The following is an 18854-nucleotide window of genomic DNA, read 5'->3' on the forward strand; positions in this document are numbered from 1 at the left end:
CAAATGAACCTGGTTACAGAGAAGGGCAGCATAGGAATGGCAGCCCTGGAGGCAAGAAGTTCTGGCTGAGCCGGTACTCCCAAACTCCTGTGCTTCAGACAGGAGAACCCATTAAGTCTTGTTAGAGAGGAGCTAATGGGGCCTTGTGGTTTGTTAGCAATTTTCAAATGTTGGTGGTAGGAGTAATAGTAGTAGCAATAATAAATGATAATAAAATATGGCATAAAATGAAATTTATTTGATTTTTCATAAATAAAAGTCAGTTCAGGTAGAAGAAAACGTTAATTTTGCTCTTTCGTTCTGATGGTGTCAAAATAAGACTCTTATTCCTACTGGAAAAAAAACTCTTCCAATTCAAGTGCTATTATCTTTCAAACTAAGAGAAATTTCTAAAACATAGTGGAAACTTTTGACAGAATAAAAATAGCAACGAGGTAAAAGCTTTTTTTCGTGGACATTTTAGATGAGGGAAGTAGCTAAATCATTCTCAGGCTGAAAGGCTGAACGACTGTTTAAATCTAAGCAGCAAAGCAAACCATCAAGGCAAGTGCTGTCCTCCAGTGATCTGTCCACCCACTAAGGATGTGCCCTGTGTGGGGCTGAGGAGCAGCAGCACCTCCCGGTGCTTGGGGCTTTGTACCCACCAGCTGCTGAGCACTAGACAGTCGTCTTTTCTCTTCTGCAGGGTAAGCCTCTGTCTGTAGGCTTTTATTTCTTCTTTCCCTTTTGAAGCAGGCTGCTATTCTTCCTTCACTGTGCAGCCAGGGAAAGCCTTCCCTCCCCGGGCCTGATGCTTTTCACAGTGCTGAGACTAATTGACAGTAGGTTCAACACAGATCTTAATTGTAGCTACAAATGCTTTGGGACTGGAAAGAGCAGCCAAACCTTACAGCCTTTAAAACTCTCCTTGGGTAAAAAAAGGTCTTTATAAAAACCTTTCAATATGTAAAATAGCGTAAAGGAATGAAGCAGGGATGTAAAGAACAGACAGTCCCCTGAACACAAGCAGCCTCCACAGTCTGTCAGAGTGGGACCACCTACACATCTCCCTGCCTTTAACAGCTAACCAGCCTCGCCTGGCCTCTGTGGCTCTCCCAGCAGCAGAAGAAAGACTACATATGGCATATACAGCCTTTGAATCGTAGTAGAGTGGAAAACTAATTCTCCTCAAAATGTCCTATGTGCTCTTAGTCTGTGGCAGAACCTGACTGTACCATGAGCAGGAGAAACCCACCCTTCACTCCGCATCCCTGGTTTCCACAGGAGAGAAGCCAGGGACAAGTGCCCAAAGGCGTCTGATGTCCTGCAGCTCAGGCAGCTCAGTGCAGATAGACATGGGGTCCCTGCACAAGCAGCCACTGAGCCGTGGTGGCACCACAACCACAGCCCTGGCACAGCCCCACACACAGAGCCACACTGACATGGACTCAGACTCTCTATCTCCACGTGTATCTCCACAGCTCAAAATGCAGATGTACCCTTAATTTCTCCATCTGCATACAATAATAGTGTATCAGGAGGAGCTGTGGGCATTCACATAAAGCATGCATGGACTGAACATTGACAGACTACAGCAGACAAGGCCAACTGCAGTTTAACACCTTAATACCTTTTTACACTGCCCAGCTAATACACATTCGGACTTCAATGGAGCATGTTGCTAGCTGCGTGTCAGCTGTTGTTTTTGAACAAGTGTGAGCTAACGTGTTAAAAACACATTGCCTCCATGACCTGGCCTCTCAACACATCCTTGGGCATACTGGACTCTCTTCACAGGGTAGCATTTACCAGTAGATACCACAGATGATGTGTTGCTCTGTCTGACACCCTTTTCTGATACTTGGAAACCTCAGACTGTGCTGGGAGGGCCTAAAATGTGCTCAGTCAGTCATTATTCCAGCACAGTCTGTTCTATGTATTCAGCACTTCTGGGGTGCTTGGCTCCTGATGGAAATCGTTCAGTGTCCCTCTCCTTCTGTCCACACTTACCTTGAGTGCTGACTGGCTTCCTGTCACACAAAGGCTTTGTAAAGTGACTGTTGCCCAGACGTACTGCTTGGAAAACAGCACACTAGCAAAGGAATTGTTCAGTTCTGCAAGCGTGAATGACCTGCACGTATAGGCAGGAGCATAGCTGATATCGCTTGCTGTCTCTAGTGCATAGCTTTGAAGTTAGGAAGACTCATCTTTAGGTCTGTAAGCAGAAGAATTTGATTCCTCCTTTTGGATTACAGAGGTGGAACATCTTATCATTTTTATTTCCCCATGCAGAGGGATATTTCCATTTGGTATTTTTCTCCCTTCCCTTAAGAGTCTTGAGGATTGCAGCCCCCTGGGGTCAGCTTTGAACAGAGTGGGTAGTGCCTCTGTGCTGCATGTCCTCTCTAAATCCATCCCTCCCACACTAGTAGGCAAAGGCAGAACAAGCCTCAGAGGAATCCATGACATTTCTCACCCAGCTCAAACACAGCAGAGATGATGTTTGAAACGCCGTTAGTCATGAGTGATTAGCAAAGCTTAGTTGTTGAGGTTCTTAAACCCCACCTCCAGTTCTGCACAGGGGAGGGCATGGTTGTGGTTGTGTTCTTTTTAATCGAGCTCAATTTTTATGAGTTCTGCTTATCTGCAGCCATAACAGGAGGGGAAATTCACAACTGTGCTGCAATTATTAATGATCCTGTAGGGTGCTTAGAGCTCTCCATAAGCTCTCCATTTCAAATACTGTATCTCTAAGTAAATAAGCGAAGAGCAGTCTGGGTTTTAACCTCTCTAGTCCAACTAATATTCAGAGAAGTGGTGGGGAACCAGGCTCAGTTGCTGGATTGTAGCTGGTCTCCTCTCAGTGCCCTGGTTGTTGATGGTTTCCTGACACCCTGTGTCTGAACCCCTGCTTGTTCCCTCTGCAGAAAACAATTGCTGCCATTTTCATTTAAGGCATGAGGGTGTTTGTTGGTGTTTCCATTATATTGAACACCTACTGAAAATGGTAGGAAAGCGGGAAGACAGAAATGTATTGGAAAAAATTAATATTTTATCCCTTTTAATATTAAAATGCAATTTAAAATCATTTACAAAGAAAGCCATGCTGAATGGTATGAATGAGGACATGGCAATGAGGCCTTTAAAAACTGATTTATCTGTGCTTCAGCACAGCATCAGCTTCATTCCCCCCAAAGACCCCACAGCATGAACTCAGCTGCTCATGAAGGAGATGATACAGACTTTATTGCACGCTGCGTCAGCACTTAGGAAGAGCTCCACAGTGTCTAGTTTTGCAATTAAAATATTACTTTGGGAGAATTAAATTTCTCCAGGTCCAGGGGAATGCTACAAATACTGAATGTTCTTCCAGCTGAACCAGCCTTTTCCTGCCTGACGAGCTGTCTTAGGGCTGGCTGTCCATATTCAGAAGTGCCAGGCAGTAAGGCACTTGCCTCGCACCCAAGCTTCACTTCGTATGCAATCATTGCTAAGTCTCTGTAGGGGTCCTTATCCGTTCAGCTTACTCTTGTAAGGATTAATTTGTAAGTACCTCATTAATTCAACACGAAACACAGTAGCCGTGGTCAAAGTGCTTAGTCTTCCAGCCAGCTGTGGACTCTGACTACATTTAAAACCAATACTCTGCATCACATGCTGACTGCAGGCATGTAATATTTAACAGGAGCTCAATAAGCAGCAGCTGCTAGACAAATATATGTTTGGGGGGAATTCAACAGTGAAGAAGTTCCAGCATTACCCAGTCCCTTTGCCACACTCTACCTGTGTCTCCCCGAGTTTCTCTATTATGTAGGTAGTGAACAAATAAACCAATAAACACCCAAGTATCCAAAGGCAGCCAGAATTTTCAGGTTTTGTAGTCAAGCCACGTTAGGCTGGATTTTTGCAGTAAGTGACCAAATCACTTTAGTTTTCTCCTTGGGGAAAGTGGTCACTTAAGGGAAAAGACAATGTCTAATGGGGCTGAGGAGGGCTGTGAGAGGGTACACCAAGGTCCGTGGTTTCCAAATGGCTTCCTTCCATGCACACGAATAGTTTATCTGACTATTATTAAACCACTGAAAGTCCCTTGGGCATGGCTGCACAGTGCCACTGAGGCACCAGCTGGCACAGAGCAGTGATACCGGGATTAACCTTGTGAGAAGCCTTCACCATTTCTGATTATTAAGTGTTAAAAAAAACCCAAACCACCAAACAGCTATCTAGGAGGAGGAACAAATCAGATATTAATGCAAGTCATGTACACTGCCATCAGATTTACAGAAAGGCATATTCAATTATTTTACAGCACAGATTTTAATCACTTCTTATTAACATTTCCTAATAACTTTTATTCAAACTTCTACTTAATCAGGGTTGGTTTTTTTTGCATCAGAAAAAGGTACATACTTACTAGTGGAAAACAAAAATCTGATTTAAAAAGCGCACCGTGGTTTAGGTATTGAGAAGTTAAACTTTCCCTAAGAATAATTTTTTCTCTCTGAAATTCTTAATTTACCAATGAAAGGCCATCTGTAGAAATATCAGTAACATGAATAGTTAGGGTTTAACTTTTCAATAGTTTAAAGTAGAAGATATAAAACATTATATGTAGGTATGCAGACCCTCATAAAAATAATTTTTAAATTAAAAGGGCCCTTTTTTTTAACATTCTAGTCCCTTCTGTTGCAAATGCTGACACCTGCTTGCATACTTGCCTGAATCAAGACTAGGTTATCGAAACAGCATGACTTGAATCTTTCTGGTGTAGAAATACAGGTGCAATTAAATGCATGTTGAAAATAAACTCTGGAATGCTATCTTTAATCAGGTAATAGTACATTTTTTTACTTCACATTCTTACCCTCCCATGGAATCCAACAAAGATGTATTGATTGAAGGGAAGGGCATTGGTTCAGAGTATACCAATATGATGGTAAATGACAGATGAGATGAGATTGTGCTTCCAGATGATGCAGCCCCAGAGCGTAGTCTGTGTTAATGATCCATAGAGCTAGGTTCTCTAAAACATGATGACGTCCATTATACTGAAAAATACTACTTTGCATTTTTCTCAGGTAACCCAGGCCATTGACAAATCCTCATTATTGTTCTTCAGTGGCCACAGAAAAAGTGTGCTATCACCCCACTATTTTGCCATCTTGTATAGCTTATTACAAAGGGGTCTCAAAGGAGTATACAAGTGGTAGCACCCAAATGCAGCTGAAGCTCAGTGACCAATTACTTCTCAATTCCCTTTAAAGGTCCTGGATAATCAGTAAGGCAAAAGAACTTGCTGAAAGAACAGGAAAGAGAAAGTAAAAGTATAACAAACACATAATTAGCCCAAAGTTTTCAAGGCAGGTGAATGGTTACAGACCATTACTAGAAAATGACATTGTTTTAGTTGCTGTCCAGTTCACATAGTGTTTATTCATCCATTTTAACTTAATAGAAACGTTAAATACATGTTGGTATCTATCTGCCTCTGTTATGAGGCCCTTGCATGGGTTTGATTGTATTTTTTCTTAACTATTTGCTATCAATATATAGTCCTTAACTTCAGTGACTGCAAAATAGGCTGCAAAGAAAATGTTTCATACTGGTTCATGTAATTTATCATCTGATTCATTAGCCTGAGACTCTAGATTGTGATTATGTTGCAACTGTTTTGTAACTAACTTGGGCTTGTTTTCCCTTTTCAGAGAGCAGATATAGCTGTTGCTCCCCTCACCATAACATTGGTGCGAGAAGAAGTCATAGACTTTTCCAAACCCTTTATGAGCCTGGGCATCTCCATCATGATCAAGAAGCCTCAGAAATCTAAACCGGGTGTATTCTCTTTCCTGGATCCTTTGGCTTATGAAATTTGGATGTGTATAGTCTTTGCTTACATTGGCGTCAGCGTAGTTCTTTTCCTAGTCAGCAGATTCAGTCCTTACGAATGGCACTTGGAAGACAGCAGTGAAGAGCCACGTGACCCTCAGAATCCTCCTGACCCTCCAAATGAGTTTGGAATATTTAACAGCCTTTGGTTTTCCCTGGGTGCCTTTATGCAGCAAGGATGCGATATTTCTCCAAGGTTTGTTCCATATCACTCCATCCCCTTTTTGCATTTTATGGTCATTTTCTGATGCCATGGTGCATATATGTTACTTTTTTTTCAAATTTCTTTTTAATTCAGAATTTTTTGTTTTGACATTCCATTCAATGCTCAGCATCATCACCAAGCCACCATGCTTGCTAGTGTTGACCTCCAGAGTGAATGGCATTGCTTTATAATGATATTTATGCATTTCTGCCAAACTTATATACACCATGTTGAGGCTGTAAAATGCATAGGGTTTTCTGTTTTCAGCAATGCTTGGAGGGCTACCGTGTTTTTGCTGCATATCTCATTTTACGGTCATCTCCTTGGTGCATATAACGTATTCTGCTTTGTAAAATAAGATTTATTTAAAAACATCACATGCAACAGCACTTTAAAACACCTCCACTCCCATCATGGCTTCTGCTAGTCTTTTTACTTTATTCTGTGCCTAATCTCTCTAGTTCTGTTTTTCTTGAATCATCCTTTCACCTATTACTAGTTTGCTTACAACCATTTTTCTTATGTTCAGGTCTCTATATGTGCCTCTCTAACAGTTACTGCACAATACCCTGTATGTGTATCATTATTTCAGTCCTGTCTAGTCTGTTGTCCCTGTGTTCATAGTCAATATGGTCTAATAAGCATTGCCAGTTTCCATGAAGATTTCTCTTATTCATGAAGACAGTCTTTCTGAATAAGACTGTAATAAAAAATGTATGACATTATTCCAGTTGAACAGAGAGCACTGGTAGTAACTTGTAGAATTATATTTATGTTTTTAAAGAAACACTTTGAAAACCATTCTTAATTGAACAATGCATAGCACAAATGGGTTTTGAATAATATATATAAAAGTACTTCTTTTCCACTGGAAAAGTACTTTGGTGATGTGCTTGTGATAAGCAGTAAAATTATCTGGATTCTTAGTGATGGAGCACTACTTATATTTTGTATGACAATATTTTAATAACCAGTTTACAGCTATTCTAATTACTAAAAATACTTGCTTGGTACAAACAAGATGCAATTTTTTCCTTTCACAAGGTTGCTAATTAAAGCAAGACAGATCTTTTCTAACTAAGCACTTAGATTTGAAATACACCTTGTCAGTCTTTGTGTTTGTGTACCTTTTTTAATACCTGAATCATTGATGTTGCCAGTTTTTCCTTGTCCGTATAGTGACAGGGATCTTGAATAGCTTCACTGAAGAAAGTGACAAAACTTCTATGAAGTTTAATGGAAAGGATCATGATTCTACCTGTTATAATGTAATAATGATCCTTTAAGTTCACAGTCATTGCACATTCAAATCTCCTAATGCTAGCAGCAAAACGCAGGACTTCTAGAGATATTGGCATTGGTATTTGATGCAAGTCATGCATATGTTTTAAAAGCCTTGATAGCAGCAATTAGATTCATACTTATTGACAGATAGATATTTATCCTACGTAAAACACACACATTTTTGCCTGGGTATGACCATGCAGTTGCCAGTGTCTGGATTTGCTGCCCCACCATAGTTACAGTTGTTTGCCTTCTCCTCCTGTTTATACACTGTGCTTCTGCTTTATACCTAAATTCTGTGGTGAAACTTTGCCTCTCTGCTTGCTCTTAAGGGTGATGAGTAGTGTTAACATTTAAATTGCTGTTGACCATGTGGGTGCCCAATATAAAGGACCGGGAAATAAGCACTGGGACATCACATGGAAAGCTGCAGGCATTGCTCTGTTTCCACTAGGTCTGTTTATTGACAGTTAAATAGAAGTCCATAGGATTTTTGTTACGCTCTCATGTGACTCTTTGACATGTCCAGCCATTTACCTTATATAACAAGTGGAACATACTCTTATTTTTATTCAGTACTACCACAATAAGTGCCTTGGAAATACCTACTAAAAAAGAGAGGCAGCAATAAACCTATTTACTTTATCTGTCCATCAGAAGTTATTAGCTCAGTAGTAGTATATAGCCCTCATTTGAAGACATTGTCCAGTTAGTTATGTTTCATGATAACAGATTCCAGGCAGTTACATGCATTGTTACTGAAAAAAAGAGAAAATTAATACCTTTAAACACTGTTCTTTTGACCAATATGTTGATTTAAGTTGATTAAATGTCAAATTTCTTTTCCATAGAAGGGAGTATTCCCAAATATTTCATTCTTAATCTGTATCTTTGTAAAGTTACAGCATTCACAGTACATTGACTTTATGAATGTTTCATACTATTTTATTGCCATTAAAAGGGGCTTCCTTCTTCCATTGTGAGTTTTGTCTGAATAAATTTCTTATATGAGAGCGTACAGCACTTGTAGAGAGATGCCGACAAGCAGTCTGGAGAGATCACTTTTGTACTTGCTGATAAAGGCTCTTTCTGCTGCCTTTGTGTGGAACAGCTGTGACATCTAATGACTAGTTAGATCTATCCTTGGTGAGTATGCTGTGTGGATATTCCAGAGGAAATATCCCTGTACTCTCCTCTCTGTATTTAATAGGAGTCATCTAAATGGAATCAGATAGCAGCCAAAGGATGGGGTTAGTGCATCCCTTGATGGAATCAGCATTTGTTTCAGCAGTTTTGTTCTGCTATCAAAGGCTGCTGTGTTTTCTGCATAGTGAGCTAAAGCATTGAAAATTCACTTTTGATGGATCAAAAGTAGATTATTAAACTTGCTTTAATGTAAGATGTGCACAGCAAATGGAATCAGGAGAAAACAGTCAAATTTGTAACACTGTTCTGAGCGAAAATATCTTTGAAATCTCTAAGAGAGCGTGTATTTTCATTTTGCTCTTTATTCATGTGGCACAAAGAGGCTAGATTAATTAATTGCTGATGGAAAAAGACAGGGGGTTCATTAAAAATTATCTCATGAGGTTGGTCATTTAGGAGGGTGTATTTCAAGATCCCTATTTTCCCAGCAGAAGACTCAAGAGACTCCTATTAAAGGCCATGGGAATGACTTTGTGGGACTTTCAAAATAGCAATGAGAGCTGGGTAACGAGGTATTTCTGAAACTCCCACTGCCAGTTCCTATGATAGAAGCATCTCAAGGCAGTGCTTTAGATGCTGTTGTTTCTTGTGTTTTGTCTCATTAGCTGCCTGGCCCCATGAGGCCAGGAGGAGAGGCAGGGGCTGGCTGGGCATGGGGGCAAGGGACTGAGCTCACAGCTTCTTAGGCACCAGATGACTTGTGCTCAGAATATGGACAGGTTCTAGACAAGGAGGGTTTGCACCAAAGCTGTTGAAGGTTATTTGTCAATATGGCAGCCATCTTGTATTGATCAGAAGAGCCCAATTAGAAACTTAGTGTAAGAAGCTTATAATTTAGGTGTACTATAGGAAATCAAGAGTGTTTTATGGCCATGAGTAGAACCAATATTCAAGCTATTTTGGTAAATAAATGAGGTTTTGTTTAAGTGTATTATTCTGCTGGAAAATGAATGTGAATTTGAATATTTATTTTGTTTTTCTCTTGTTACTAATTTGCTCTCATTTGACTCCATGCTTCCTTTTAAATTTCCTCTCAAGGTATGCACTCTTCCTGTTTACTTGCTTTTGAAAACACCGTCTGACTTTGTTTTGATAACTGAGCTATAATTCTGTTATTCCAGATCTCTGATACTTCTCTCATTTGTTAATATGCTAGTTCACTTTAAAATAATGTTGTGCAAAGTATCTATTTATTGAGGTCATTTGAAAAATGGCATGTTGGGATAAAGCATTAGTTGTTTGTTTCTAAATTACAGCACTGCACACTTGGACAGGTATGTCTTCATCAGAAGAAATGGTGCTGTTAGCAAAAGCTGTGATTGATTTTTCTATCATTATTATCCGAATAATGGACAAACATTTCTGTGGTTCACAGCACAAACCATACAAGTATTCTCTTATTACCAGCCTGGTGTTTATGTACTAACCCTTCTTCTCCTGCATTCCTCTACACCAGCCCCTGCAGTGGGTATAAGGAGTCTTCATATCAGCAGATGGACTGAGGGGAAACTGGGGTCCTTTGGACAAGGAGGCTGCCAGGCCATGCTCGTCCGTATTCTTGTTCTTCTACTCTCTCTGTTTGTCCTTGCTTCAGTGTCAGCTTTGTGGTTTGTTTTGTTTTTCTTTGGTCCATCCTGTGTACCGCCAATTACAGCTATCAGCCCAGACAGCTTCGTAGTAGCAGATGTTTATAATCTTCCTTTTCATGCTCATTGGAAGACTTTGGTAGAAACAACTCTCTAGTGACATCCGGTTTTCTTTCAAGTGACCTCAACTCTTCTGAGAACAGCTCTGGTCCTCATCTAGCAAGACCCTTCTCTTGCATGTAGGACTCTCAGGCAAGTGCTGCCTTCATGCAGGGATCCAGCCATGCCCACCTCCCCCTGCCACTCAGCTGTTCTCCATTTATTGTTCTGTATTTGTCTGACTTGATTCATGCAGGTTGCAAGATCTCTGGGGCAAGATGTTTTTACCTTCCTCTGTGTGTAATACGCTGTATGAAGATGCAGCTCGACACAGACTTTTTATTGTTGCAGAGCATGAGCTTCAGGTTTCAGTGGTTTGGAAGATGGTTGTCTTCTGCACATTTTTATCCCAGCAACCCATCTGTCCTGCTAACAGAAAGGACAGCTAGCAATGCAAATAAGACATTTCCTGTGAGAAACTACAGGGAGAATGAACACACAATATTTTGTTCCCAGTAGTTACACTGAATTTATCTAAACACCCTGGCAAGTCTTCTTTTCATCTTCCTGTTTCAAGACCCATTGTAAAGGAAGAGGGCCATGGGAACCTTGAAACCCCAGATAAAGCTGGTCTTGCTATATGCAAGTGTATGTTTCATCTGCTGTTTCTGCTAGTCAGACTTCTGCTCAATCTGGCTCTGAAACTTTCCACCTCCCTGCAGGGAGGAGAAATTCAACACTGGGTCTTTGACAAAAACGGAAAGTATGTAGTGGAGGAGTGAACAAAAGGGAGGTGAATTTCACCTGACATTGCCATCTAAAAGCAATAGGCTGTGTTTTAGTTAGGCATCTCAGTTCTCTCCAAAGTCCAAAGACAGATGGGCACCTTGAGACTTACCCCACATTACAGCAAGTGAGATAAATCTCTTTTTATCCACCAGCTCCAAAGGGAGCCTTACACGACGAGTTCAGAAGGCAGTGCTTTGTAGCTGGCTAAAATTATGTTAGCCTATGTAAGAGGCTGCTTCAGTGTTCAGGATATTGAGTTGTACAAAGTAGCTAAAGCTTACCCAAGCTGATAAGGGAGCTGCCCAGAAAGGCCTTTAGCCATCTAGCATCCCAAGAAATTCACTTGATACCTACAAAGAACATAGAGCGAGGTAGAGAGATTCCTTGACTTACTGCATTATTCTGGATTTCTATTTCTGCAACTTAACCTTTGCAGCTACTCAGTAGCCTTCTGTTAGTGATCAGCACTGCAGCAGTGGAGCCAAGGTTGAAACTTGAAAGCCTTTTATACTCTTGGAAGCCCCCCAGGAAAGGCAGGGAAGCCTTCTCCACTCGTTGGTGATCTGGTGGATGTCTTCCTGCCCTTGGGAAGTGCACGCAGGCCAGAGTGATGGTGGTGTCTTTCAGAGTTCACACCTCAAAAACCATTGTTTCCTGATGGACACAGAAGTGATGCTTCACTGCTCAAGCTTCCCTGAGCTGTGTAACCACTTGAACCGCCTTTCACGTTGGCACAGACTTGATGCAACGATCCCGGGGTGTAAGTGCTCTGGTGCTGTTATCCATAGAAACCAGCCTGCATCTGCCTGCTCAGTGAGAGCTGCTGCTTCCATTTCTTGGGTAGAGCAAAATGAAGAATAGCAGTGCTTCTCTTAGTTTGTTTCTCCACATTCCTCTCACCTATTCCAGATCACTCTGTTTTTATTGTGTTGGCAATTTTTTTTCTTTGGTGTGTTCTTTAACATTAGATGGATTTGGTTTTTAGTTTCTTCATAATTTAATGGTATTTTTTCAATGGCCGAGGCAATCTCAGGCTCTGGCCAAGACCAGGCAGTTTCCCAGCTAACCCAACCATGTGGGAGACTTGCTTTTTTCCTGTCTCCATCAGCTGGTAGGACAACTTGTACCCACTGTCTGGGGATGGCACTGAGGGGCTTGAAGGAAACAAGTGAACAGGTAAGAATTTTCTTGCTTTTTATTTCATCCCTTCACACAAACCAAGGACTACAGCACACAGGCTCCACAGATTTAATGTACTGGGATTGATTCTTCCTCCACTGGTATCGGTAGATTTAAGGGAAAACATAGGCAATTGCTTTGTCTTGGCTCCTGAAATGATCCCTGTCAACACACTGTGTTTGCAGGATGAGCACTGTACATGGCAGTGAAATTCCCCACCCAGCTGAGCACCGTGGCACTGGCACCCTACAGCCCTCAACAGATATTTTGAGCCTGATGTTCAGATGCTGTAAGGCATCAAGAGCTCTTACTGACAGGATCTAGACCTCCTGAACACCAGGCTTTTTTTTAATTACATGTTTACAAGTAGGCTTTTTTTTAAGTCCTTATGGTATCCTTTTAAAAAACAAAAACCACAACACAACTTTTTTCCTGCTTTTTTCTCTGGTTTTGTGGCAGTTATAAAGCAGGAACACGCTTGACTTGGAACAGTGCAACATGTACATTGTAATTAAATTGAAAAACCAAAAACGTCAAACACAGCAGCCTCTCTCCTCACTTCAGTATGCAGATTCAGTCTGTAGTTCATGCTAGGTTGTGATGAGAGAAGGATACTGGATTGGTTTCGGTTTGTTCCTTTGCATGTTTACTCACATTCCTCTTTGCAACTTACATTTTGAGAGTTAGTTATGTAAAAGGTACATTCATGTCCCCTGAGCTGGGCAGCCCCAAAAGAGGCATATCACAGCAGCCAGGTCCAGCCTTGGGGAAAGGTTGGGCAAGCAGAGAAGACAAAAGTCTTCTGACAAAAGACTTCTCCAGCAAAGGATCTGTGGAAGTCGGGAGAGCTTGTTCCTCTCCAAGCCTCCAATGGGGATGGCTCAGATGAATTATTTCTTAACTGACTGTCCTTGTTTTCACTGAAAGACTGGAGAGAGTTTAACTGAGTAGGACCAGGTGCACACCAAATTTACTTTCCTGAGGAAGACTACAGAGAGCTAGCTCACAGTCCATCTGGTCACAGATACCTGGAGGATCTGGACAAAAGGGTCATGCGTGTGAATTTCTCTTCAGTAAATTAAAAAATAATCAAGGAATGCTTTCACAACAATTTGATGATGTGTGTTTTTCCATAGATCTCTCTCAGGGCGAATTGTCGGAGGAGTCTGGTGGTTCTTCACTCTCATCATTATCTCTTCCTACACTGCTAATCTTGCTGCCTTCCTTACGGTGGAAAGGATGGTTTCTCCCATAGAGAGTGCAGAGGACCTGGCTAAACAAACCGAAATAGCCTATGGCACTTTGGATTCAGGCTCAACCAAAGAGTTCTTTAGAGTAAGTCTGTTAAATCTCAATTAGAGCTTTTCTAAACTGTAAGTGCCTAATGTATGGGTTTCAGTCCTTTGTTTTTACCCAGCTGTGATAGCTGTTCTCGTAAAAGCTGCTTTGTGCAATCAGGATAGGCCTGGGTGCAGATTTTAAATATCAAAAGGTATTTATCAAAAATGGGTGGTTCTGCTCAACGTGAAACATCTCAAGATGGGAAAACCTGACCCATGCTGTCATGGGAAGGGTTTTTTAAATACCGGTTTCATAAGCTCAGTCTGATGAGCAGTAATGCAGTCATTTTCACAATATTGAGCAAGGAAAACTTGCAGGAATGATGCTCTTGACCTACTTGCTCTGTTTGCCCAGCTGGCAGCCATTAGCACCATCCGCTGTCAATGATCACTTGCCAGGATGAGAAGGGGGACAAGAAGCACGTGTTGCTGTTCATTTCTGCATGTGCATGGATTGCTGCAGTTGCTCTTGCTCTGTCTTCACTGTCTGCCAGTGTACGGCAAGGGCCAGTGTCAAGGGTGAAACTTTTGTACACAGAACACTGGTGTGTGTCCACCTTGGTTAGGGAAATGCTGTGTTTGCAATATTTGGGAGTAGGGGGGAGTACACACTTTTAGTTAAGGTCATCCTGTCTTTCTTCACTTGCCAAGCCACAAGCTGAACTGCAGAACGCTTGCTGAGGGTCATTAAAAACTCCAAATACAACCTCAGACCACTTTTATCTAGCTAAAAATGCTGTGACCTGAAAAGCTCTTATTTCTTGCCTTTCTAAGGGCAAACTGAGATGCTCAGCACTTTCAGGGAGCTCTTGGTTCTCTCTCAGCAGTGCCAATCAGATGCCATTCAAACCAACATTTTTTTGTATAGAAAAGTGGTCAGTGCTGCAGGACTAATCATTGCCTGTCATGGATACTGCCCAGGTGCAAGTGTGAGGGAGGGGGGACACAAAAAACCTTGCTGCTGTAGGCTGATGGGGTACTGAGGGCTCCTTGGATAAATACTGAGTGAGAGATCCTTGAATTTACTTAAAATTTCAGTACATGAAATTCATGAAATTCATACACACAGATACATGTGTGTATGAGTCTGATCTAAAGGTAGAAGTGAATCAAAGTATTTTATAATGCTTTTGTACTCTGACTTCATGTAAAAACAGATACTCAGTGATTCTTAATTAACTGTGGTGGCTGGTATGTTGCAAAGGCTCCTGTTTGTATTAAAATGCTGTCAGATAAACACTGACCTTGTAAGGGTGACAAGAGTGTGTAAAAATTTGCATTCCATTTAATTATCAGCCTGAGGCAGTGTTATTTGCACCACAAAAAAGAGTGGAGTAGTCCTGTCAGAAGTAGCACTGCTTGATTAGAAACACTGGTGCTGTTTACACTCACTACTGTTCTTAGGGGGTAAAAAATCTTATTTTGAATATCTTGTTACCATTAATACAGAAAGAGGGATTGTGTGGGGGTGTATCTTCATTTCCTTAATGGTTTGACATAACAAGGAAATCCCTTCTCACCCAGAGATCAAAGGAATGAGTGTTTCATGTGAAAAGATACAAAGTCTAGTAAATGCATGAATACTTTGTTGTGCTGTTAATAGTCTTGAGATGAGCTGCAACTCTCTCTTGGTGCTAGAGAAAGCAGGGCTGTAAATGAGGAGGATCTGTCAGGAGCTGGCAGCACCATCAGGCAGGGAGAAGAGGCAGATGAGGAAGGAGGAGAGCGGAGCCCAGCAGTGGTGGAGCGGGACGTAATGCCTGCTCTGGGTGATGAGCCAAGTGGGAAGGAGAATGGGCCCTAAGTGGTGTTTCTCTCTCCTCAGTGTTCTCAAGACACACAACATCATTTCAGTTGTATTAACTTTTGCAGAGTAATTAATTTGAATAGTGATGCAGCCATGAAACTGTTGTAATTAGAGTCTTCTTCAGTTGATTTGAGAAGGGCCAAAGCTTTGCCTTAGATTAAATGCGTATGTTCACATAAATACTTTGTTGCACAGTCTTTATTAGCTCCTTCATAATATGGTAATGATGGCTGAAACTTGAAATAACTCTTGGAGGACACTTGGTTTCTGAGGCCCTGCTGCACAGACTATGTCTGCTCTGTGGTTTGGGATGCTTCTTTCCCTGGAAGCTCTTGTCTCACTGCAAGGGCATCAGTGGGAGTGATAGTGGTCTGAGTCAAAACCATGAGTTGTCCTGGGTACAGTGTGATGCTTATTCCCTCTGTGAAGGGAATATCCTCCCCCGCCCATTCCCCACCAGCATTTAACCAGTTTAAGTAACAGTTGGCTGAGTAGGTCAGGATCATCTCCCAGTGAGAAAGGAAGCTTCTAACTGAGGGGATGGCTACCTGAGCAGGTTAGTGCAATCCTTGCTTCTACCAGTTGCCCATGCCACTGGCTGTGGCATGTGAGAAGTAGCTAAATCTTCACAAAAGATGTGAGAAGTTACCTGGCTGTGGGCAGGAGGTCAGCACATGTGTAGAGGCTTTGTAGCTGGGCCATGACCTCACACAGAAGGCGCAGGACAGTCTCTCCAAGATCCCATAAAGGACCTTGTATAGGTATATCTCTTCCTACAGCTGTTAAGCTAAAATGTTTCTCAAAGATATTAGTCAGATAGTGATCTTAATGGCTGCTGTCTGTCAGTGAAAGGCACTAGACTGACAACAGCAAAGAATAATTGCCCGCTAAGGCATCATAGAGGGACTACACATAAATGAGCTCCAAATACCCACCATCTTGTCTGTGTGTGCTACAAGGAGCTCCTTGAGAGCTTTCAGTCCATGGCTCCTTTCTGCCAACCCCATTTCCAGCTAAGATCACTTCTGAAGGTTTCTTTTACAGCATGGATACCTATCTGCTAGGAACTGGACCGATACCAGCACCTCATTTCAGATGAACAGATGGTGATGACTTTCAGCCACTTCAGACCTGGGCAGACTCCAGCTAGTGACCTATTTTATACTGTTGGATGTTTCCCTAAACATCACAGTGTCTCCCAGATAGAGGCTATCCCAGCTATGTAGGTAAGCTAGATGCACCGTTGCAGTTTCAAGCGTGCACAATGTCTGCTGTCAGTGTGACCTTGTTCTCACAATAGGAGAGCCTATTCTTTATAAGTTTCACAACAGGCACTACTCACACTTCTCACTTGTTGGTATCTCTCTGCATCAGGGCATTTGTCTAATGTATATCTAAGAACCACATGAGCCTTCCTCTATTTTCATGGTACTTGCTTGTTTCTGCTCAGAAACATTTTACATTTTTCATAATGAGCTTATAAAGGCATTTAAATGGCAATCAATACATTACATCAGTTCCCTTCTGGCTTATAAAGGGCATTCATCCATATTGAAAAGGAAAAGAAAGAACCTCTTCTTAGATATTTATTAGCATATAGTCTCAGATTAAGGACTCCAAAATACCTTTCTCTTTCTTGAAAACTGGCAAAAGCCTGTACTAGAAAGCAATTTCAAATCACCAAGCTACTACTTTTGAGGGTGTATCTGTTAGAATTAACATCTTCTAATACATTCAATTAAAGCTTCAGCATATCTGAGTAGCTCATCAAATCAATATAACACCATTTAATCCAAATTCAGCACTAAGCCTAAGTATAATAGCACAGTCTAATACATTTTGCACCTCCAATATGCATATATTCAAAAGGCATGACCTTTACAACCAATTAGTAATTCTTATGTAAACTTGGCTGTATTTAAAACTTCAGTAGAAGCAGAACATGGTTCTAGACACATAGAAATATAAATTGCTCTTGAATTTATGATGGTCTCTTTCAGTTGATAGCAGGTATCTGTGTTAGGAGGCTTTTGTAAAGTAACTTTCAAAGTGTGTGTTTGATCATTGACAAACACAGCTGACCTGCTAGTACGCTCTACTGAAAACCTGGTATTTCAGAAGTCGTCCTCAAAATTGATCTGATGTGACACGGCTTCACAGGTTGAAATATTGAGGCAGGTAACGTAGCAAAGATTTTGCATTAGATCCTTTCCTCTTTTGTGAGAAATTAAAGGCGACTCCTATCACACCATTACCAATGTAGCTAATCACTGTTAGCTAAAACTAAGGGAAAAGGAGGCCTCAAGGGACTGGTCTTATTGTATTCTACAACTTTGTATTTTTGTTAGCAATAGTTTCAAGGATATCCCTGACAAAATGACTGCTACCTGTGGCTCCCACGTGCCTCAGATGAAAGGACTTGCTGCTCTGAAGCCAGCTCCTATTTTTTTTCTCCTGGAAATGGCATTAATTGCCAGGCTAGCTAAAAGTTTCAGTAGAAAGGCCAAAGATCCTTTGGACGTGATGGTTCCTGCTCTTACAGTTGATTATTCCTACCTGGCACTGTCGTTCATAAGTATTGGACAGAGAGTTTGACACTGACATTGCTTCTGCTGTTGATACAGACTTTAGGCTCAGTGCCTGGAGGTGTTAAACGGGCTGACAGCCTTCAAGCACAGCTTAGATATTATTTTTAGGATTTTTTTGCAACACGGTATGAAATTCACAGCTAAGGCTAAAGTCTTAGGACACAGGGGAATTAGAGCTAACTTGAGGACACCAAGGAGTCTGCACATGCTTTCATTGTGCCTTCTGTGTGAAAGCTTCACTTTGTGTAACACTTGGATAGCCTGCCCAAACACTTCCATAATATTTTGCCCTTAATGAATGTTTTGTGAGAAGGCGATACTGTTCTTTTACGCCTTTGTGGACACATTCAGCACTTGAAATTCATCTTCATCAGTTTTCTCAAAAAATGGTTCTTTCCAAGCCAGGTTCAGATGTGAGGACTTTCTGGACTTTGTATATACATAAAATATGATCTAAACCTACAATTTTTAGGATGAAGGAAGTCATGCTAAAGACGGTCTGTAAGATGGCCTCCTTTTTCTATCTTCTTGATGTCATCAAGTCTGGGTAGTTCAGCAAGAGCAGATAGAAAAGCATGAGATGCCTTGGCAATAGGCTTTGCATTTCTGTGTGCAGCTGTGGTTGCTGAGGAAGGGTGCTCTGACATGGAAATGCGTACCAGAAAAAGCATCTAAATATGGTAAGGGTTGAGGTACTTCTTGAAAGGAACTTTAAGTACAACTTGTTTAGCTGGTAAAAGTTAAGCCAATATAGAAAACAATTTGTTCAAAAGAATAGGAAAAGAACACCAGACAGATGAGTACCCAAGCAGAAAATCAACATTTATCTGACAAAAACAGCAAAAGAACAAATGAACATATTGACCCCAAATTCCTCAGAAATTAAAATATATAGCTTAAGGATTT

General features: G+C 41.2%; 1 protein-coding gene across 2 annotated transcripts in view; it reads left to right on the forward strand.

Annotated features, from left to right (window-relative positions):
* Window positions 1-18854, forward strand: part of GRIA3 (glutamate ionotropic receptor AMPA type subunit 3) — a gene marked incomplete at both ends in the record, with an annotated part of 145998 nt that overhangs the window by 98619 nt on the left and 28525 nt on the right. For both annotated transcript variants that reach the window (XM_080624695.1, XM_080624694.1), the window contains 2 exons: window positions 5685-6061; window positions 13350-13548. In XM_080624695.1, the coding sequence (XP_080480821.1) occupies window positions 5685-6061; window positions 13350-13548 (576 nt within the window). The remainder of the gene's footprint in view (window positions 1-5684; window positions 6062-13349; window positions 13549-18854) is intronic.

Source organism: Psittacula echo (genome assembly GCF_963264785.1).
Source record: "Psittacula echo genome assembly, chromosome: 8".
NCBI classification, from domain to species: Eukaryota; Metazoa; Chordata; class Aves; order Psittaciformes; family Psittacidae; genus Psittacula; species Psittacula echo.